At 40.2% G+C, this 17,437-nt stretch overlaps 1 protein-coding gene and 1 long non-coding RNA gene across 13 annotated transcripts; one reads left to right on the forward strand and one right to left on the reverse strand.

The window, feature by feature from the left end:
* The first annotated feature begins 2 nt into the window (after positions 1–2).
* Positions 3–12,360, forward strand: HNRNPK (heterogeneous nuclear ribonucleoprotein K). 12 transcript variants are annotated; one of them, XM_081236649.1, is made up of 17 exons: positions 4–124; positions 2,102–2,180; positions 2,288–2,372; positions 2,829–2,926; positions 3,603–3,659; positions 5,114–5,157; positions 6,035–6,107; positions 6,630–6,701; positions 7,208–7,321; positions 7,659–7,787; positions 8,391–8,698; positions 8,817–8,871; positions 9,183–9,266; positions 9,544–9,559; positions 9,636–9,718; positions 10,117–10,286; positions 11,058–12,360. In XM_081236649.1, exons 3-17 carry the CDS (start codon positions 2,315–2,317, stop codon positions 11,086–11,088), a joined length of 1,392 nt encoding a protein of 463 aa, XP_081092775.1. In that variant the 5' UTR covers positions 4–124; positions 2,102–2,180; positions 2,288–2,314; the 3' UTR covers positions 11,089–12,360. The 12 variants fall into 12 exon arrangements, with proteins under 12 accessions (XP_081092773.1, XP_081092775.1, XP_081092767.1 ...); XM_081236641.1 differs by having other exon boundaries at positions 9,651–9,718; XM_081236640.1 differs by having other exon boundaries at positions 5–124; positions 10,998–12,360.
* On the reverse strand, positions 11,368–14,345 carry LOC308618585. The gene is made up of 2 exons (XR_014016034.1): positions 13,865–14,345; positions 11,368–13,411 (listed from the first exon to the last, which is right to left on the reverse strand). It is a non-coding gene; the product is annotated as an uncharacterized lncRNA (long non-coding RNA).
* Between the last annotated feature and the right edge of the window lie 3,092 nt (positions 14,346–17,437).

Consider the following 17,437-nt stretch of genomic DNA (forward strand, 5'->3'; position numbering starts at 1 on the left):
AGTGCGCGAACGAGAAAGGAGGAGGGCTCTCCAGGCGAAAGCACTGTAGGCGCCATTATTCTCTGTTTCTCTGCTGCACCAACCTCGACGTCTTGCCTACTTCCCGGTTATTTGCGGCCTATAGGTAATTAGGGTTATTGGGGATTGGGTATTACGGGTTCGGGCAGGGGTTTGGCCTTCCTAAAGGCTGCGCTGACTTATTCCAAGTCTGGTTTTTCTCGGGCCCTTAGCGGCCTTACAGCCTGAAGGGAGGCGCCGGCGGGAGGCGGGGCTGTCGCCTCCTCCAGCGCCTTGATTGACGCGGCCTTGGGCCAATCGCTTCGCCCTCGCGCCACCGCTGTAGCTGGGGCAGCCTATCGGGCCCGGCGGCGGGGTAGGAGAGCACGGGGAGGCAGGTGGGGGCCTACGCTCGTTCTCTGTCTAGCTGTGACCAGCTGAGGCGGAGCGGCCGCATAGGGACGGTAGCCTTGCCTGGTGAGGAATGGGGCTGGGCGAACGGCGCGTGGGGGCGAGGGCCGGAGACCAGTTTCTCCACTTGAGGGAGGTGGTTGGGGCTGCTTGGTGGTTGGCCTGTTCTGGGATGGAACGTTGCCGGGTTTCCCCTCCCCCACCTCCGCCATTTCCTTGAGCGTATATCTGCAGTCTGCGCTGCGGTACTGGAGGCTTCGGGGAGTCGCGAGGCTTGTGACGGTGGGATGAACTGCAGTTTTGTAGTGTTGGGAACTAGGTCTTGTGGGAAGGAGAGGGGGTCGTCGGCGGGCGGGCCCCGAGGCGGTAGAGAACGCCTCTGCTCTCTTTGTGTGGGTCCCGGCGCACTTGGGCGCTCCCGGCCTGGGCCCGACGCGGGAACGGGCGAGCTGGAAGGGTCGGGGCTGCCACAGTTGCTTTGTCTCTCCCGCGGTGGGGGGAGGGCGCGGGGGACGAGGTCTCGGGACCGCGTGGTGGGTGGGGGAGGGGGGGTCCGCGCTCGGCTCCGCCTAGTAGCACGTAGTCGCCATTACGCGGGCCGCCATTTCCTGTCGGATCCGGGTGAGGAGAGGTGCGGCGCTGGTGCTCTCGCCTCGGGAGCTTTTTCAACTCCTGTTGCTGGGCCGTTGCCGATCCCGGTATCCCGGGCGTTGGAGAGAGAACGGCATGTTTGCGCTCGGCTGGACACGCATGTACTTAGCGATTTTCACTGTCTGAGAAACGGTGACTAAAGGACCTGAAAGATATTTGTTTATTTTCATAGAGCTGGCGGTCGTTAAACCACTTTACCCAAATCTTCCACCACACCTCAGTATTTAACTGAGTGATGAGCCAGATTAGCGTTTCAGTTGGTCATTGGAATAGTGGAAGGCGTAGATAATGGCCTTGATTTTTAGCTCTAAGCTGTTTCTTCCTGGGGCCGCAGGTCGCCGCTTTTTGCCAGTCATAAGAGGAGAGCTAAAAGGCTGTTTGCAGTCCTATCGCCAGTGTGGTGTTGGAGGTATAATTGTGAGGTTACACCGCTTTTAACGTAATGCAAAATAGCTCGCTAGTTATGGTGTTGGTGTTCAGGGGTTCTGTTGGATAGTCGAGTAGTATTAGCAGTTTGGGTGTGCTCCTGTATCAGCTTTGCAGGTTTATCGCTCCAGTAGATTGACCTGCCGGTTGGGTATGGCTTGAATTCGCTTTTGTATTTGTAAACTTTAAAGACTTCAGAAGGTAGTTTTTCAAGTCACCAATGGAAGGAAAGCCAAAAATGGTTTAAAATCCCAGTGTAAAAATAATTTTGTGTATCTTTTTATAAATTTATATTTTTCGGGAACAATAGTGAGACTTGTGGGTTTATCGATATGCCTTACATGTGTCTAGTTTTCTTTGTATTTATCATATAACTAATTGCTGTGGTGGGACTTGATCCAAGGGCTAAAAATGTGTTTTTCCTTTTACAAAAGAATCAGATATGGTCTTTTGGTTTGTGTTTTTGTGTTTGAAGGCAATCGTTTGGAAGTTTAAGACCCTAAAACAAAGAAGCAAGTTTTAGAAATAGGTCTTTTGTTTGTTGTGTTCAAATTGGTGTTGATTAGTATTCAGTAATAACCAAAAAAGCAAAACTGATTTGTGTTGGTTTTTATAGGCTACTGCAGCACTAGGGTGTCAGTTGGTCCCGCCCAGAACACTTCAGTTCTGCCCTGCAAGGATATATTTAATAACTGGTACGTTCTAGAAACAGTCATCACTTTCCCTTGTTTTTAACATTTAGCAAGATGCACAGCTTACTTTTCAATAAACCAATTGTACTAGCCTCTTTATTTTTCAACAGATTGGTGTGTCCCTTTAATACAAGAAAATGGAAACTGAACAGCCAGAGGAAACCTTTCCCAACACCGAAACCAATGGCGAATTTGGTGAGAAGACATTTTAACAATTTTATTTTTGTTGGTGTTCTGTTAATTTCATTATTACTTCCTATGTTTAATTTGAGATCCCTGTCAGTTACATCTGAGCGTTTATTTATGAACCAGAAGTAACTCATTTGCATGGGTAACTATAAACTGATTAAAAGAAAGCCAGTAAATGTAAAACTAATATTTTTCTTGCATTTTGAAGTTTCTTATCCTTTGAAGCATTGTCAGAATATCTTGTGTTTGGAAAACCATTTGGAATGGAGTGCTTAAATTCATGCTTAAAAGTCCAAGAACCAGTGCCTTTGGCCTTTTAAAAACATACTTAAGATTAGCAACAAATCCCTTTAAACAGTAGAGTTAAAGTTTCTCTAATCTGTAGGTTAAAACAAATGTAATTAAACATACCCTTTCTTGAATATGCTGGTGCTTTCTGAAATTTGAACTGTTAATTTTTAGGTAAACGCCCTGCTGAAGATATGGAAGAGGAACAAGCTTTTAAAAGATCTAGAAACACTGATGAGATGGTTGAATTACGCATTCTGCTTCAGAGCAAGGTATAAATTTTATTCTTGAAACTTTGAAAGTGGTTCTTAGGTAGGAATTAAGAAAAGTTCTGATTGAACCTTCTGGGAAGCTTGCAAAAGCTTACAGGCTGCAGAATATAAAAGATTTGTGTAGCTTTTCCTAAGCAGACTTTCTAGGTTATGGTAATTGTGTTATTTTGCCAACAATTAAAAAGAAAGCCCTTAACATAATGAGCCTGCTACAGGGCTGAACTAGGAGATGGGTGTGGATGATCCTTAAAGCATTAACAGATTAAAGATTGTGTCTGATTACATTGTGAATTCATTAGAAAACATCCTGGTTGGCAGCTTACCTGACTGATAATACACCTCACAATGAGAAAGTGCCTACTAGCGTTTAAATTATTTAATTGGCTTGCAGAAAGGCATTGTAAAGTTAGTGCTATTGCTTAAGTTTTAGACTCAGTATATTTCTGGCGTTCTCAGTATTTCAAAGCTCTGCCTTGGTGTTTAGTCCCCAAAGCACATAGACTCTTTAATTTTTGCTAACCTGATGGTCTTGATATCCCCAAATAGATTTTCATCTCTATAACCAAAAAAGAGATTAGACGTGTGTGGTGTTTGTTTTTGGCTAAAAGCTTAAGAGCGTAGGAAGACACATTAATTCTAGGAAAAGACAAAATAAGTTTCTTTTTATTTTCTCCAGAATGCTGGGGCAGTGATTGGAAAAGGAGGCAAGAATATTAAGGCTCTCCGTACAGATGTAAGTATTAAAGAGTTTAAACTATTACACAGGAAGCTTCAGTTTATGTGTTTGTAGGATTAAAGAATTGCATCATAGAAATCATTTAATAGTCTAGATTCAAGCCTTTTATAATAATTGGTTACATAGGTGATTTTCAAGGTTTGACATTCCTGATTTAACAAAGCCCAGATTGAGCTGGGGGGGGTCTATATTAAACCTCCTCACTTTCTAATAACTTTACACCAAATTATTCACTTCAAGCAAGATAACATCTTAATTAGAAATAACAATATAAAACTCCTTAATTTGTACCATTTCCCATGTATGAATCAAGTACAGTTTTACTGAAAACCATTGCAGGTGGCTGATTAAACTCCAAAATTTTTATTCCTTTTTTTTTCAATTTGCCCATCAGTTCTTTAACAGCTTGCACATGGAGCACAAAGAAATTAAGGTTGCATGATTAAGATGTGGGTAAAGAATAGAGTAGGCACTTAATCTTACAACTGGAAGCCGTTTGTCAGTGCCGATGATTTGTTTTGAGTCTTCATATTTTATAGTGGGTTGACTCTTGTGATTAGACACATTAAATGTTCGTATCACCAGAAGTGAGCATATTTATAGGACTTGGGTACACCAGATTTCCTAAATTTTTTTTTCTCATGTACACACTCTTGATGTTTCCTTGCTAGAGTTGAGGCAAATAATAACTGTGTTGAATACTTATTTGGTATTTTTTCATTTCTCTCTTGGTCACAGATCTTTGTATGTTCCTCTTGATTACTGTAAACTGAACTTGAAAATTTGTTTAAATTTTACAAACTTGCCTGTTAGGATCTAGGAGTGCGTTTTTAAATCTCCAGGAAACCAAACAGTCTTTAAGAGTTAGGGGTTTTTGGTGGTGTGGGAATTTTTGTTTTGTCTTTTATAAATCTCTTTCCTTTTAATCCAGATGTTCTATATAATTATCTGGGTTAATAATTTCCCCATTTCCTCAAGAATTCGAGTCATGACAGGTTTTGTGTCTACCCTCATGAGCCAGCCTGCTACTGAAACATTGTTTGTTTTTTAAAAAAAAAAAAAAAAGTACCATCATTAAAGGTCCTTAAATGTTAAGCCACAGTCAGATATAGAGAAGTCCATTATTGTGTTAGTCTTCAGAACAACTTAAGCTTGTTTCATTAATTGAGAGTATGAGTATAGTTTGTATTAAATTAAAATTTATTGCTTTTCCCCCTTTTCCCTCTCCTTGTTTTTTTGGCCATATATCTCCGTTGCCCATGTACTGGATCGACTTACCCCTGCGTTGCCCACCATGACGTTGGCCCATCCGCCCCTGAACGCCCATGTGAAAACCCTGGTTGGCTATGCCCAAAAATGTGCTCGTTGCCAAACGGGTACCATACTTGACAACTTCTGATTGAATGCCCATGCCCAATGCCAACATCCACGAACGCCAATGACCAATGCAGTACAATGCCAGTGTTTCAGTCCCAGACAGCAGTGGCCCCGAGCGGTATGTCCCAACAGTTTATGCCTCACTGCCTGATTAGAAAGAGAGAAATGTATTTTATTACCTGCCTTTTATATAATTAAATAGTATCCCCTTTAGACGGTGTATTGTTTTTCAAGTTTCTGTCTTATTTTCCCCATTAAGTCTTTTTGTCACTGAACTTTTACCGTGAGTTGCCCACCCAAACGATCCACTAATTTTATTTCGATGGAAGGAGCACAGCTTCAAGTGTTGCATATTTGCTGCATTGTAAATCAAATTGTTACCGAAATAGTCTCTCGCTCTGTCTTTGTGGCCCACCTTGCTTCCCAACATTGCCTGTTCATAATTTTTTCTGATGAAATGCTAACTCTGGTTCACTTTCCTTCACTTTTCATTTGTGTTGTCTTTGTTTTTGTCTTGCATTTGTATTTGTTTTCTTGCAGAGCCCATTAGTGATCTAATTTCTAACTGGTATTCATAACCTTACTCCAAATATAATGTTCACCACTTGCATATTCCCCCACTTTGCCTAAGAGAAGGTGTGCCAGTTTTACCAATGTAACAGCGAGGGTATCCTTAATTAACTTAGTGGTGGCGGGGAACATAAGTATTCAACTCTGCTTCAGTTCTGGTCAATTTATTGCCCACTTAATCTGAGCCCTTCCAAGAGCCCATTCTCTGTCTCTCTGCAAGTCTCCTAATAATGTTTACCATGTTTGTATTGGCCATAAAACAAAATGCATGTGAAAAATGTATAAATAGGCTACTTTAAATGGGGAGGATTAAATAATTGTATGTTCTTCTCTGTAAAAGTTGTTTGACTACTGGTGATGACCACAAAACTCATTTTTCTTTTCCACCTTTTTTTGTACTATCTGGTATTTGTGATGTTTGACAGCATATTGAGTATCAGTGCTGATATTGAAACAATTGGAGAAATTCTGAAGAAAATCATCCCTACCTTGGAAGAGGTAGGCTCATTTTTTAAATGTATTTGGCAGTTGGGGGGTGCTTAAAGGATGTTTTAATGAGGCAAAATGGGGGAGGCGGAGAGGCATTGGCTATAACAGTTTTGTAGCAGCAATGTGTTACACTCTGCCACTTAAGGTGCAGGGTTATTATACCCACATTACTTGTTTGAAAATGTAGTCTAGCCACTGGAGTAGATAGGAACTACCTGTGGCCATACACTTTCATGAGGTTTAGCGTATGTTTTATGGGCTTTAGTTTTAGAGGAGGTTTTGAGTTAGAATAATGATTGTGGGACTGTGTCAGAAAGGACTGTGTTTGATCTAGTTCAAGGAGTTTTAAATTTTATGTAATCACTTACTAGGTGTATAGAGAATAGCAATGTATGTTGATTCTTAATGTAGATAAGCAGTTTCTTGTTACTTAATGATGTGAAATATGTTGTAGTAGCTTTACCAATATATGCGACAATAGCCTGATCACACTAGACACTTAACCTATTACTCTTATTTTTCTACTTTCAGGGCCTGCAGTTGCCATCACCCACTGCAACCAGCCAGCTCCCGCTCGAATCTGATGCTGTGGAATGCTTAAATGTATGTCATAGTGCCATTGAACCCCACTGAAGTATGGAGCCTGGCCCATAGGATCAATTTTATTTTCAACATAGCGTACTTTTCCCGTCTCTATAGAAAAAAGGCTTAAAAACATGATAAATGAATGGTCTTACAACTCACTGTTGACCCTGCTCCATGCTGCAGTGGGAATTAACTACATTTGCAAAGTGCTTTGCAGTCATTTTTATTATGGTGTTATTTGAATGTTAATAATAATTTTGTGGTAACAGCGACATGCTAAATGGCTGCAGTGTGGGTATGGTGTTGCAGGACCTGAAAATAAAATAGTTTTTTAAGGTGGTGCAGAATGTCCTTTTTGGGCCTGGCTATTGAGGATAATAAGCACATAACTGGTAAAGTTATTGAAATATAAATTCAGGTTGCTCACTGCAACAGTATATTGGTATGCTTATAGCAGATAAGTGTGTATTCTTGTGGAATCCTTGATTTGAGACTAAAATTTTTTTATAACTCTCCCTCCGCAGTACCAACACTATAAAGGAAGCGACTTTGACTGCGAGTTGAGACTGTTGATTCATCAGAGTCTGGCAGGAGGAATTATTGGGGTCAAAGGTGCTAAAATCAAAGAACTTCGAGAGGTAAAGTGATAGTTTTGTTTTTTCCTGCCGTATTACTAGAAAATAGCTTTTTATGTGGACTTGGTTCTGTGGGCTTCTCTTATTCCCTTTTTGAGTTTCCTCCCTTAAGTTTATCTTGTTTGCTAATTAAAATATAACAAAGGCCTGGCCATGCTATGCAAGTTATTTTGCCAAAAATTTATCATGCAAAGTCCTAGTGTTACTAACAAGCTTTTTATATGGGGGGAAATTTTACTGAAATACAAATTAAATCTGTCTAAACCTGGAAATTTTTTTGTACTGCATTTCCTTTTTTCTGATTGATTAATGCTGCTTTTTTTTTGTAAACCTGTTACAGAACACTCAGACAACAATCAAGCTTTTCCAGGAATGTTGTCCTCAATCCACTGACAGAGTCGTTCTTATTGGAGGAAAACCTGATAGGGTTGTAGAGTGCATAAAGATCATCCTTGATCTTATATCAGAGGTACCTTCAGAACCCTTTATTTTACTTGCGTTTAACTTTGTAAAACAGATGTCTTGTTCAAAAGTAGTTTGAGAACGTTTAGACAAATGGCTTTTACTTTTCCTTCACCTAACAATTTTCTATCACCCTGCTTTTAGCTATCACTTTAATTTAGAAATACTTTGGGAGAATCTGGAGAGTTGTCTTTACATTGTTGGTGAGGTTTTTAATAGCCTTTGGTCCTTCAAAAGAAGTTCCTATGGTTCCTCTATAGTACTACACTACATACCCAGGATACTGATCCTCTCAGCCCTTGGGGTGGTCACTTCTTCATAATCCCCATTGTGAAATGTGAAAGGGGTTTGTAGTCTGTTACTTAATCTCTAAGGGTAAAATAAAGCTGTTAATCCTTACCTCGCAAGCATTAAAACTCAATTTTTTTGTTTGAAACTCACCAGAAATGCATTTTTTAAATTCCTATCTTTGCATATATTCCTATCCCTATCTCGAGTACCTCCCAGGGATAAATACAAAGGGCTTGAAATGTTCTGTTTGTTAAAAGAATGGTTGGTGTGAACTAAGGCTTTTTCCTCAGTCTATAAAGTTGCTATGTTTTTGTTTCAGTCTCCCATTAAAGGACGTGCTCAGCCTTATGATCCCAATTTTTACGATGAAACCTATGATTATGGTGGTTTTACAATGATGTTTGATGACCGCCGTGGACGTCCTGTGGGATTTCCCATGCGGGGAAGAGGTGGTTTTGACAGAATGCCTCCTGGTCGGGGTGGGCGTCCTATGCCTCCATCCAGAAGAGATTATGATGATATGAGCCCTCGTCGAGGACCTCCTCCACCTCCTCCTGGACGAGGTGGCCGGGGTGGTAGCAGAGCTCGGAATCTTCCTCTTCCTCCACCACCACCACCTAGAGGGGGGTAAGTTTCTTTCATCCACACATTAACGTACAAGAAGCTGCACTTTATGGGTAGAGGGGGTAGGTTTTTATTTGGTATGTGTGACCAGCTAAGATTACAACAAGTACTATGCTTGCAGAGATCTAATGGCCTATGACAGAAGAGGAAGACCTGGAGACCGTTATGATGGCATGGTAAGAACTTTGATATTTCATTAATGTATTTATGAGTGCTAAAAGGGGTCTTAAAGTCGGATAGCTAACATTTTGTTCAAGATGATTAACTGAGGAGTTTTGTCTTACAAACGGACTTTTGTAGATAGCCGCTTAAATCATTGTTTTGGGTGTTTGCTGGGATATTAAGATTTGTTCCATCTTTGTTTCCCCCAAAATACATGATTACTGCCAGTTTATATAGAGATGTGAAATAGTAATTGGTCATATAAAAGTGGTGATTCAGACAAATACAGTGCAGGTTCATATTAATAGTTTTATCTGTAACACAGGTTGGTTTCAGTGCTGATGAAACCTGGGACTCTGCAATAGATACATGGAGCCCATCAGAGTGGCAGATGGCTTATGAACCACAGGTTGAGTATCATGGATGTTTATTATTCATGTCACTAATAATTTTAACATTCTTGTTTACTCATCGATAAGTGTTTTATTTCCCCCCATATAACTTTTTTGTTTCTTGGGATGCAGTGTACCTGAATGGTTTCTTACCCTGAGGATTGTTTTTGAAATTTACTTACTAGGGAAGATACGGGAGGACTTTGGTTTCCTAAACTCTGGGGGATTTAATGTTAAAAGACCTGAAGTTTTGAAGGGGAAGTAATTTTCTATTTTTTTCTGTTCTGTTTTTAGGGTGGCTCTGGATATGGTAAGTTTTTTTCTTTGTGAAATCAAATATTATTTCATGCTTTGTAAATGAACTTAATACTCATTATTTAAATCAGATTATTCCTATGCAGGGGGTCGTGGCTCATATGGTGATCTTGGTGGACCTATTATTACTACACAAGTAACTATTCCCAAAGATGTAAGTATCTTTAATATTATAAGGGACATTTAATAAGTCATTTTAAGTTCCCTGGTTTTTAATAAAAGGTTTTAACAAAAATATTCCATTTTAGGATTAAAATTGTGTTTCAAGGACTTCAGCTGAGGTGTCATTCTCCAGTTTAAGCCTTGTCAAAAGATGTTCAGTACCATTAAAATGCAGTTAGGAGGGTTCTGAGCCCCTGGTTCATTTATTAAAGGAAATGTCAATGGGTGATGTAACTACATTGTAATTCAAACCTGGACTAATGTGGGGCATTAAATTAGCACAACATAGTCAATACGTTGTACAAAGTTAATAGTCTTGATGGTCACTGAACATACAGGATAATACTTTGAAAGTACATAATAAACACTTGTTTTTAAAACTCTTTTCAGCTGGCTGGATCTATTATTGGCAAAGGTGGTCAGCGGATTAAACAAATCCGTCATGAGTCAGGAGCATCGATCAAAATTGATGAGCCTTTAGAAGGGTCCGAAGACCGGATCATTACCATTACAGGAACACAGGACCAGATACAGAATGCACAGTACTTGCTGCAGAACAGGTCAGTTTGTTTAGCTTTTTGTTAGCCTAAAGATACTAAAACCTTAAAAAGCTTCTCTTCTCAACTGATTTTTCTTTTTAGAAGCCATGGTGTCTCAACCTTTTGGGGACCTAACTTCTAAACATTCTAATAGCTTTGCTTTAATTTTCTTCTGCTTTCTTACTAAAAAAAGAAGACATTCAATACTAATCTTGCTGGAAGAAGCCTTAACCAAGCAAACCTCTCATTTCTCTGGTGAAAACTGCTGCCAAAACCACTTGTTATAAATTATACAGAGCCTGTAGAAAATATAGAAGATTCAATGGATGTTGGTCTAGTTCTGTGTGGAAGACTAGTGATTTTGTTGTTTTTAGATAACTAAATCGACAACAAATCACAGTCTGCCATATGGCACAGGCCATGCCTCTACAGGACAAATGATTGGTGCTGTAAAATGCAGCATTTCACACCTTAACTGACATTTCTTTGTCTTTTCTACCAAATATTAACAACTTTTGATTTTCTTAATTCTGCTCTACTAATGTCTGATTTACTGTTAATCTTTTTTCTTGGGTTTTACATTGCTCTAATTTGTAATTGCTAATGTTTTAATTCTTATCTCTGTAATGGACATGTTTATCATTTTAATTTAGCATTGAAATTGTCTTAATGTTGATTAAGATGTTACGAACAAAAATTCTAATTCGTACTTTTTTTTCTTTTCTTTTATAGTGTGAAGCAGTATGCAGATGTTGAAGGATTCTAATGCAAGATATTTTTTCTTTTTTATAGTGTGAAGCAGTATTCTGGAAAGTTTTTCTAAGACTAGTGAAGAACTGAAGGAGTCCTGCATCTTTTTTTTTTTATCTGCTTCTGTTTAAAAAGCCAACATTCCTCTGCTTCATAGGTGTTCTGCATTTGAGGTGTAGTGAAATCTTTGCTGTTCACCAGATGTAATGTTTTAGTTCCTTACAAACGGGTGGGGGTGGGGGAGGGTGTGCAAAAACTAACATTGAAATTTTGAAACAGCAGCAGAGTGAGTGAATTTTAATTTTTGTTCATTGTTGGTGGTTTAAAAAAAAATCCCCCCATGTAATTATTGTGAACACTTTACTTTGTGATCACTGTAACATTTGGGGGGGTGGGACAGGGAGGAAAAGTAACAATAGTCCATATGTCCCTGGCATCTATTCAGAGCAGTGTGCAGAATGTAATGCTCTTTTGTAAGAAACGTTTTATGATTTTTAAAATAAATTTAGTGAACCTATTTTTGGTGGTCATTTTTTTTTTTTAAGACGGTCATTTTTCAAATGGCTGAATTCCCCCCAACCTGCCCCCAAACTAAACACTAAGTTTAATTTTCAGTCCTCTGTTGGATATAAATAAACACATCTCTTCTTGGACTTAGGCAAAATATCCTGACACATTCAGTTCTGGTGATTTCTTAAGTGATTTGAAAGTCCATTGCTTGGGAGGAAATTCCACCACACATTCATGCTTATAATAAGCTGGGGATTTTTGTTTGTTTTTGCAAATGCTTGCCCCTACTTTGCAACGATTTTCTGTTTGTAATTGTGAAGAACCAAGGTGGGGAGCAATACAACAGATGGAGTAGTTGGTATAAGTATATACCAGAAGCCTAATGGCAGCAAGTTTTATTAATCAGAATAATACTTGGTTATGGAAGTGACTGATGCTTAATAAATTCTGATTATTTTTTATTAGATAATTTCTCACCTATAGACTTAAACTGTCAGCTTGGTAGTGTCTATTAGTTAAACTTTGTAAAATATATATATATATTCTTGTTTTTCCATTGTATGCAAATTGAAAGAAAAAGATGTACCATTTCTCTGTTGTATGTTGGATTATGTAGGAAATGTTTGTGAACAATTCAAAAAAAGATGAAAAAAGTTCCTGTGGATGTTTTGTGTAGTATCTTGGCATTTGTATTGATAGTTAAAAGTTCACTTCCAAATAAAACTCCCAAAATGCTAGATTTGATGTGTGCCCAATTCGAGCAAAGGTTGATTGACACCTGTAAAATTTGTTAAAACATTCCTCTTGTAAGGAAATACAATAATCTTAAATTATATATTTTTCGTGTGAAGTGTTTTTCTAGCATTTATAAATCAGATATGATAGGGGTGGTAAGTTAAAAAATTACAGTAGTTGGGCTCTTAGTTTTAAAGGGGAGTCCAGCATAAGAGCTGAGTCATTCCAATTCTACAAGTCCTCCTATTCTCACATTACCTGTGAGCTGCTTTGAGTTTCTTAGGTTTAACTTTAAAATAGTTCCAGTTTGTTGTGAGAGTGTTTACAGATAAATGTAAAATTTTTTTTTTCTGGTTCTTGGCTTGTAAATCCTTAAAATGCTACCTGTTATCTTCCAACTGTCCAGAAAGCCTGAGAACATCTCAGCAATTACATGGAAAAGAACTCATGGATGCAATTCTGTTTAAGTTTAGAAAACAGGCTTGCGTATGATAGAAGAATGTGAAGTGAGCAGAATTTTCTGAACTATGTATGACTACTACATGCAAAGGTTTAAAATTTCAGTGATACCCCTTTTAGTTTAGGGAGGGAGATGGGGTGTTCTCTTGATAAGTGACAGTGATACCACAGCATCACTTAAAATGCTACCTGTGATAAGGTTTCCCCAACGGTGAAATTAGTCTGAATTGCCACTTGGGTGTTAGTTTCCCTCTTGGGTATTTTAAGTATGGGTAAGCTTGGGTTGCATAGGGTCAGTATAGTGTACTTATGTTGAAATGTGCCCCTCCCCTAGAGAAAAACTATCGGTAATGACATTTTAGTCAAATTGTTACTTACATTGGAGGAAAATATCCCTGGAGAGAACACTGGCTTTCAAAGTTTTCGTTTGTCATTCAAAAATGAGTTGTGTAGGGACTTCCCTGGGCATCCAGTGGTTAAGACTCCCCCTTCCAATGCAGGTGTGGGTTCCATCCCTGGTCGGGGAGCTGGGACCTCATGTGCCCTGCAGCCAAAGAACCAAAAAGCAAAAGCATTGTAACAAGTTCAATAATAAAGACTTTAAAATGGTCCACATCAAAAAAATCGTTAAAAAATTACATAAATAGACTCTTGGCTGAAAGTATTAATTTTTTGCCTTTTAAAAATCAGACCTTGGGCTTCCCTGGTGGCGCAGTGGTTGAGAGTCCGCCTGCCGATGCAGGGGACACGGGTTCGTGCCCCCGTCTGGGAAGATCCCACATGCCGCGGAGTGGCTGGGTCCGTGAGCCATGGCCGCTGAGCCTGCGCGTCTGGAGCCTGTGCTCCGCAACGGGAGAGGCCACAGCAGTGAGAGGCCCGCGTACCGCAAAAAAAAAAAAAAAAAAAAAAAAAATCAGACCTTGGGCCTCCCTGGTGGCGCAGTGGTTGAGAGTCCGCCTGCCGATGCAGGGGATACGGGTTCGTGCCCCGGTCTGGGAGGATCCCATATGCCGCGGAGCGGCTGGGCCCGTGAGCCAGGGCCGCTGGGCCTGCGCATCCGGAGCCTGTGCTCCGCAACGGGAGAGGCCACAACAGTGAGAGGCCCGCATACCGCAAAAAGAAAAAAAAAAAAAAAAAAATCAGACCTTGAACACAATCTGCTAAAAAGAAAATACCTGACGTTGGTAAATTGGGGACACAGCTTTGGAGGTAGGGGCCTTTTTCATTTCCACTATTACCTGGTAAATGGTGTCTGAACATGGGCTGGCAATTTAAGAAAATTCTCTGAAGGAAGCTTAAAATTCACTGAACAAATGGAATTTTGAACCTATTTTTTAAAAAAGTAAATACTAGGCTGATTTATTGAAGTTTTTAAAGTTTAAATATAGTTTCAAAAATGTTTTTAGCTTAACTTTTTGAAAATCAACTGATAGGCAGACAATGTTGGAAACCAGATTGCACCAAAGTCTGTCAGGAGCAAGGAAAGGAATTTAAATCTTTTCCCTACTATTCAAATGTTAATAATTTGCATAATGAAACTGATAATAAAGTACTTGAATTTTATTGAATGATCTGTCAGTTACTCCTAAATCTAATCACTGATACCACTGCAACACAGACTGAATCTTTTAGGAAAATGGATAGCAGTTTTTCTCTTAACCATATTAGTGGTTTTGTATTGAAATTCCTTATGTTGTTGGTACTCAAAATGGAATTACTGTTCCACAAACAAATGATAGGTTGTGGTTTGCTTAAGACTGCTGCTAGATAAAGAGACCTGTATTTTAAATTCTCTTTAGACCAGTGGAAACTTCTGTCAATAGGTGTTCAGTGCCATCAAAATGTTTATTGAAAAGGGACTCGATGATGGCTGAACGTAAATTAAAGTAACCTTGAATGCTACATTTTACATCTCTCACTTATCAAGGTTAGCCCATTGTTGGCAAGTTTGAAGTGAAACTGATCCAGCTTTTTTTTTTTTTTTTTTTTTTTGCCGCACCTTGTGGCCTGCAGGATCACAGTTCCCCAAGAAGGAATCAAACCTGTGTACCCTGCAGTGGAAGCGTGGAGTCTTAACCATTGGACAGCCAGGGAAGTCCCAACCCAACTTCTTGATGGTGGCATTGAACCCTTGGGAAGTAATATTGCAGTGTTTCTCAAACTACCACCTTCAAAATCAACAGTGCTAGTTGAAAATGAGAATTTCTGGACCATACTTCAGCTGTACTGAACCACTATAGAGAGGTGCCAGGAATCTGCATATTTAACAAATTCCATGAGGTAAAATAGTTTTGAAGACCTGTAATATAGCAACATGTAGTTAAGAGAACCACAAGTTTCCATATTTTTTCATTAATTCATCAAGTACATACTTAGTTCCTAGGTGTACAGTGGTAGGCCCTGAAGAGGCAGTGGTTAGCAAAAAGCATTTGGAGAGAGCAATAATTACAACAAGCTGGTAACGAAAAAGAAACCTCATAGTACTGTGAGATGTGTTTAAGAAAGCAGAAATCAGCATGCACACATGTATTTACATTTTTCAATGTAAAATGCAAGTGTTTTGTGGGGTTGGGCTTCCCTGTTTGCTAACTGAGCAAAATGCACTAGCAACAGTGTGGGGGTAAAATGATATGCCAGCTATCCTATGACCTCAAAGCTTTCTATCCACCTCACTCTTTGTCCAGAACCCATAAGAATTTCCTATCCTCCCTCTCTACAGATCTCCCCCTATTTCTCCCTCCTCCCCCAAACTCAGACCTATAACCCCCAAACCTGTAATTGTGAAGGAAATAAACATTTGGTCACCAAAACCTCACACTTTTCAAAATCTCATTCTCCCCACTTCCCTTTTTTTTTTTTTTTTTTTAATTTGGCCACAGCACACAGCTTGCGGGATCTTAGCTCCTGGACCAGGGATCAAACCTACGCAGAGTCCTAACCATTGGACTGCCAGGGAATTCCCCATTTTCCCCTTTTGGACATCTTATTCCCTTTGCCCCTTTTTTCCCTAAAGTCTTTCTACCATTAAGGACAGGCTTCATTGGAAAGGAAGGGCCACCTTGTTCACCTAGTATGAAGGAAGTCTATAGAGTATCAAGGGAAAGCATGTGATATCTGCGTATCAGACCAAACATGGGAGAAGTGATTTTGATAGTAATGAGACAGATTTGGCAGAAACAGTGTAGAAAGTGCCAGCTATGTCCCTCAGAGATCGCCCTAGGGTTCAGCCTGGGGCAGGGCAAGTGAGAGCAGAAATTCCAGGGAGGTTGAATAAGAAGCCAAAAACAGAAGCAAGGCTCAAGACACCTATTTGGAACGCTGCAAAGTGTCCCTATGACCACATAAGCTAGTAAAGCACAGCATAATTGAGACATACCACGTTTGGGCACAGAGAGAACCTGACACTCTTGTTCTCTCCTCAGAATTCCCTTTGATTCCTATATGGCATAAGAGGAACATTAGTTAAGTGCTAAGGGGCTTGCCATGGGGCCACTGTGATGAAGGGGGTGGTTACTGCATAACAGGAGCTATAAGGTAGACAGCCCACCCAGAGACTGGATGGAGACAGCAGAATTTCAAAGCGTTGTCAGTACCAGTGAAAGCCAAAGTGAGATCAAGTTGGTCAAGGAAGACCACTGGGCTGAGTGCTGAGAAACCAGACCACCAGTTACACTAGCTTTGGTCATTCAGTGGTAACTATAGGGAGAGTAGGTGCCAAAATTCAGACACCAGACAGACTACGCCTCAGAGGTCAGAGTTTACTAACAAAGGCCCTTTCCTTCCATTATCAGAACACCTAAACCCTTTGCACCCAGACCTTGGAAAGTCTTGGAAAGGTGGAAATGAAAGATTTTAGCAAAAACAAACAGCCCTAATAATAGGTCTGACCTTTTAAGTTAACTGAAGAGTTATCTAACTTGAATTAGATCATTTTAAACTGGAAGAGATCAACTTACTTTTACTTGGCAAATTTATGTGTTTTTTCTAACCTCAATGGAAAATGGAAACTTAATGAGAAGGAGGGTATAAGGGTATTTGGGACCTCTAGAAGTCCCCATTTTAAAAGCAGGAGAGGGGCTTCCCTGATGGTGCAGTGGTTAAGAATCCGCCTGCCAATGCAGGGGACACGGGTTCAAGCCCTGGTCAGGGAAGATACCACATGCCGCAGAGCAACTAAGCCAGCGCACCACAACTACTGAGCATGCGCTCTAGAGCCCCTGAGCCACAACTACTGAGCCTGCAAGCCACAACTACTGAAGCCCGTGTGCCTAGAGCCCATGCTCTGCAACAAGAGAAGCCACCACAATGAAGAGTAGCCCCTGCTGGCCACAACTAGAGAAAAACCCACACTCAGCAAAGAAGACCCAACGCAGCCAAAAATAAAAAATAAATAAATCAGGAGAGGTAAGGCTAATACTACCAAACTATATGTTCCAGGTGGAGGTGGCCCCAGTTGGGTTGGGGCCTTCATTTTGGTAAATCACGTGGCCTTTTTTATCTAGATCATTTATTCATACCTGTGTTTCAAACGCACCAACTCTATGTACGGTCCAGACTCCAGAATTCTGTGGGATCAGGCTGACACTAATCTCCAGCTGAGATCAAATCATGGCTTGACTGATTACCTGCCCTATCCTGCTTCCCTCACTCCCTTTCACCTGAGAGCATTTCCCCAGCAAATCATTTGCACAAGAATCCCTGGGCTGGGCTCTGCTTCT

The sequence above is a fragment of the Mesoplodon bidens genome (assembly GCF_964165515.1).
Source record: "Mesoplodon bidens genome assembly, chromosome: 6".
NCBI lineage: Eukaryota > Metazoa > Chordata > Mammalia > Artiodactyla > Ziphiidae > Mesoplodon > Mesoplodon bidens.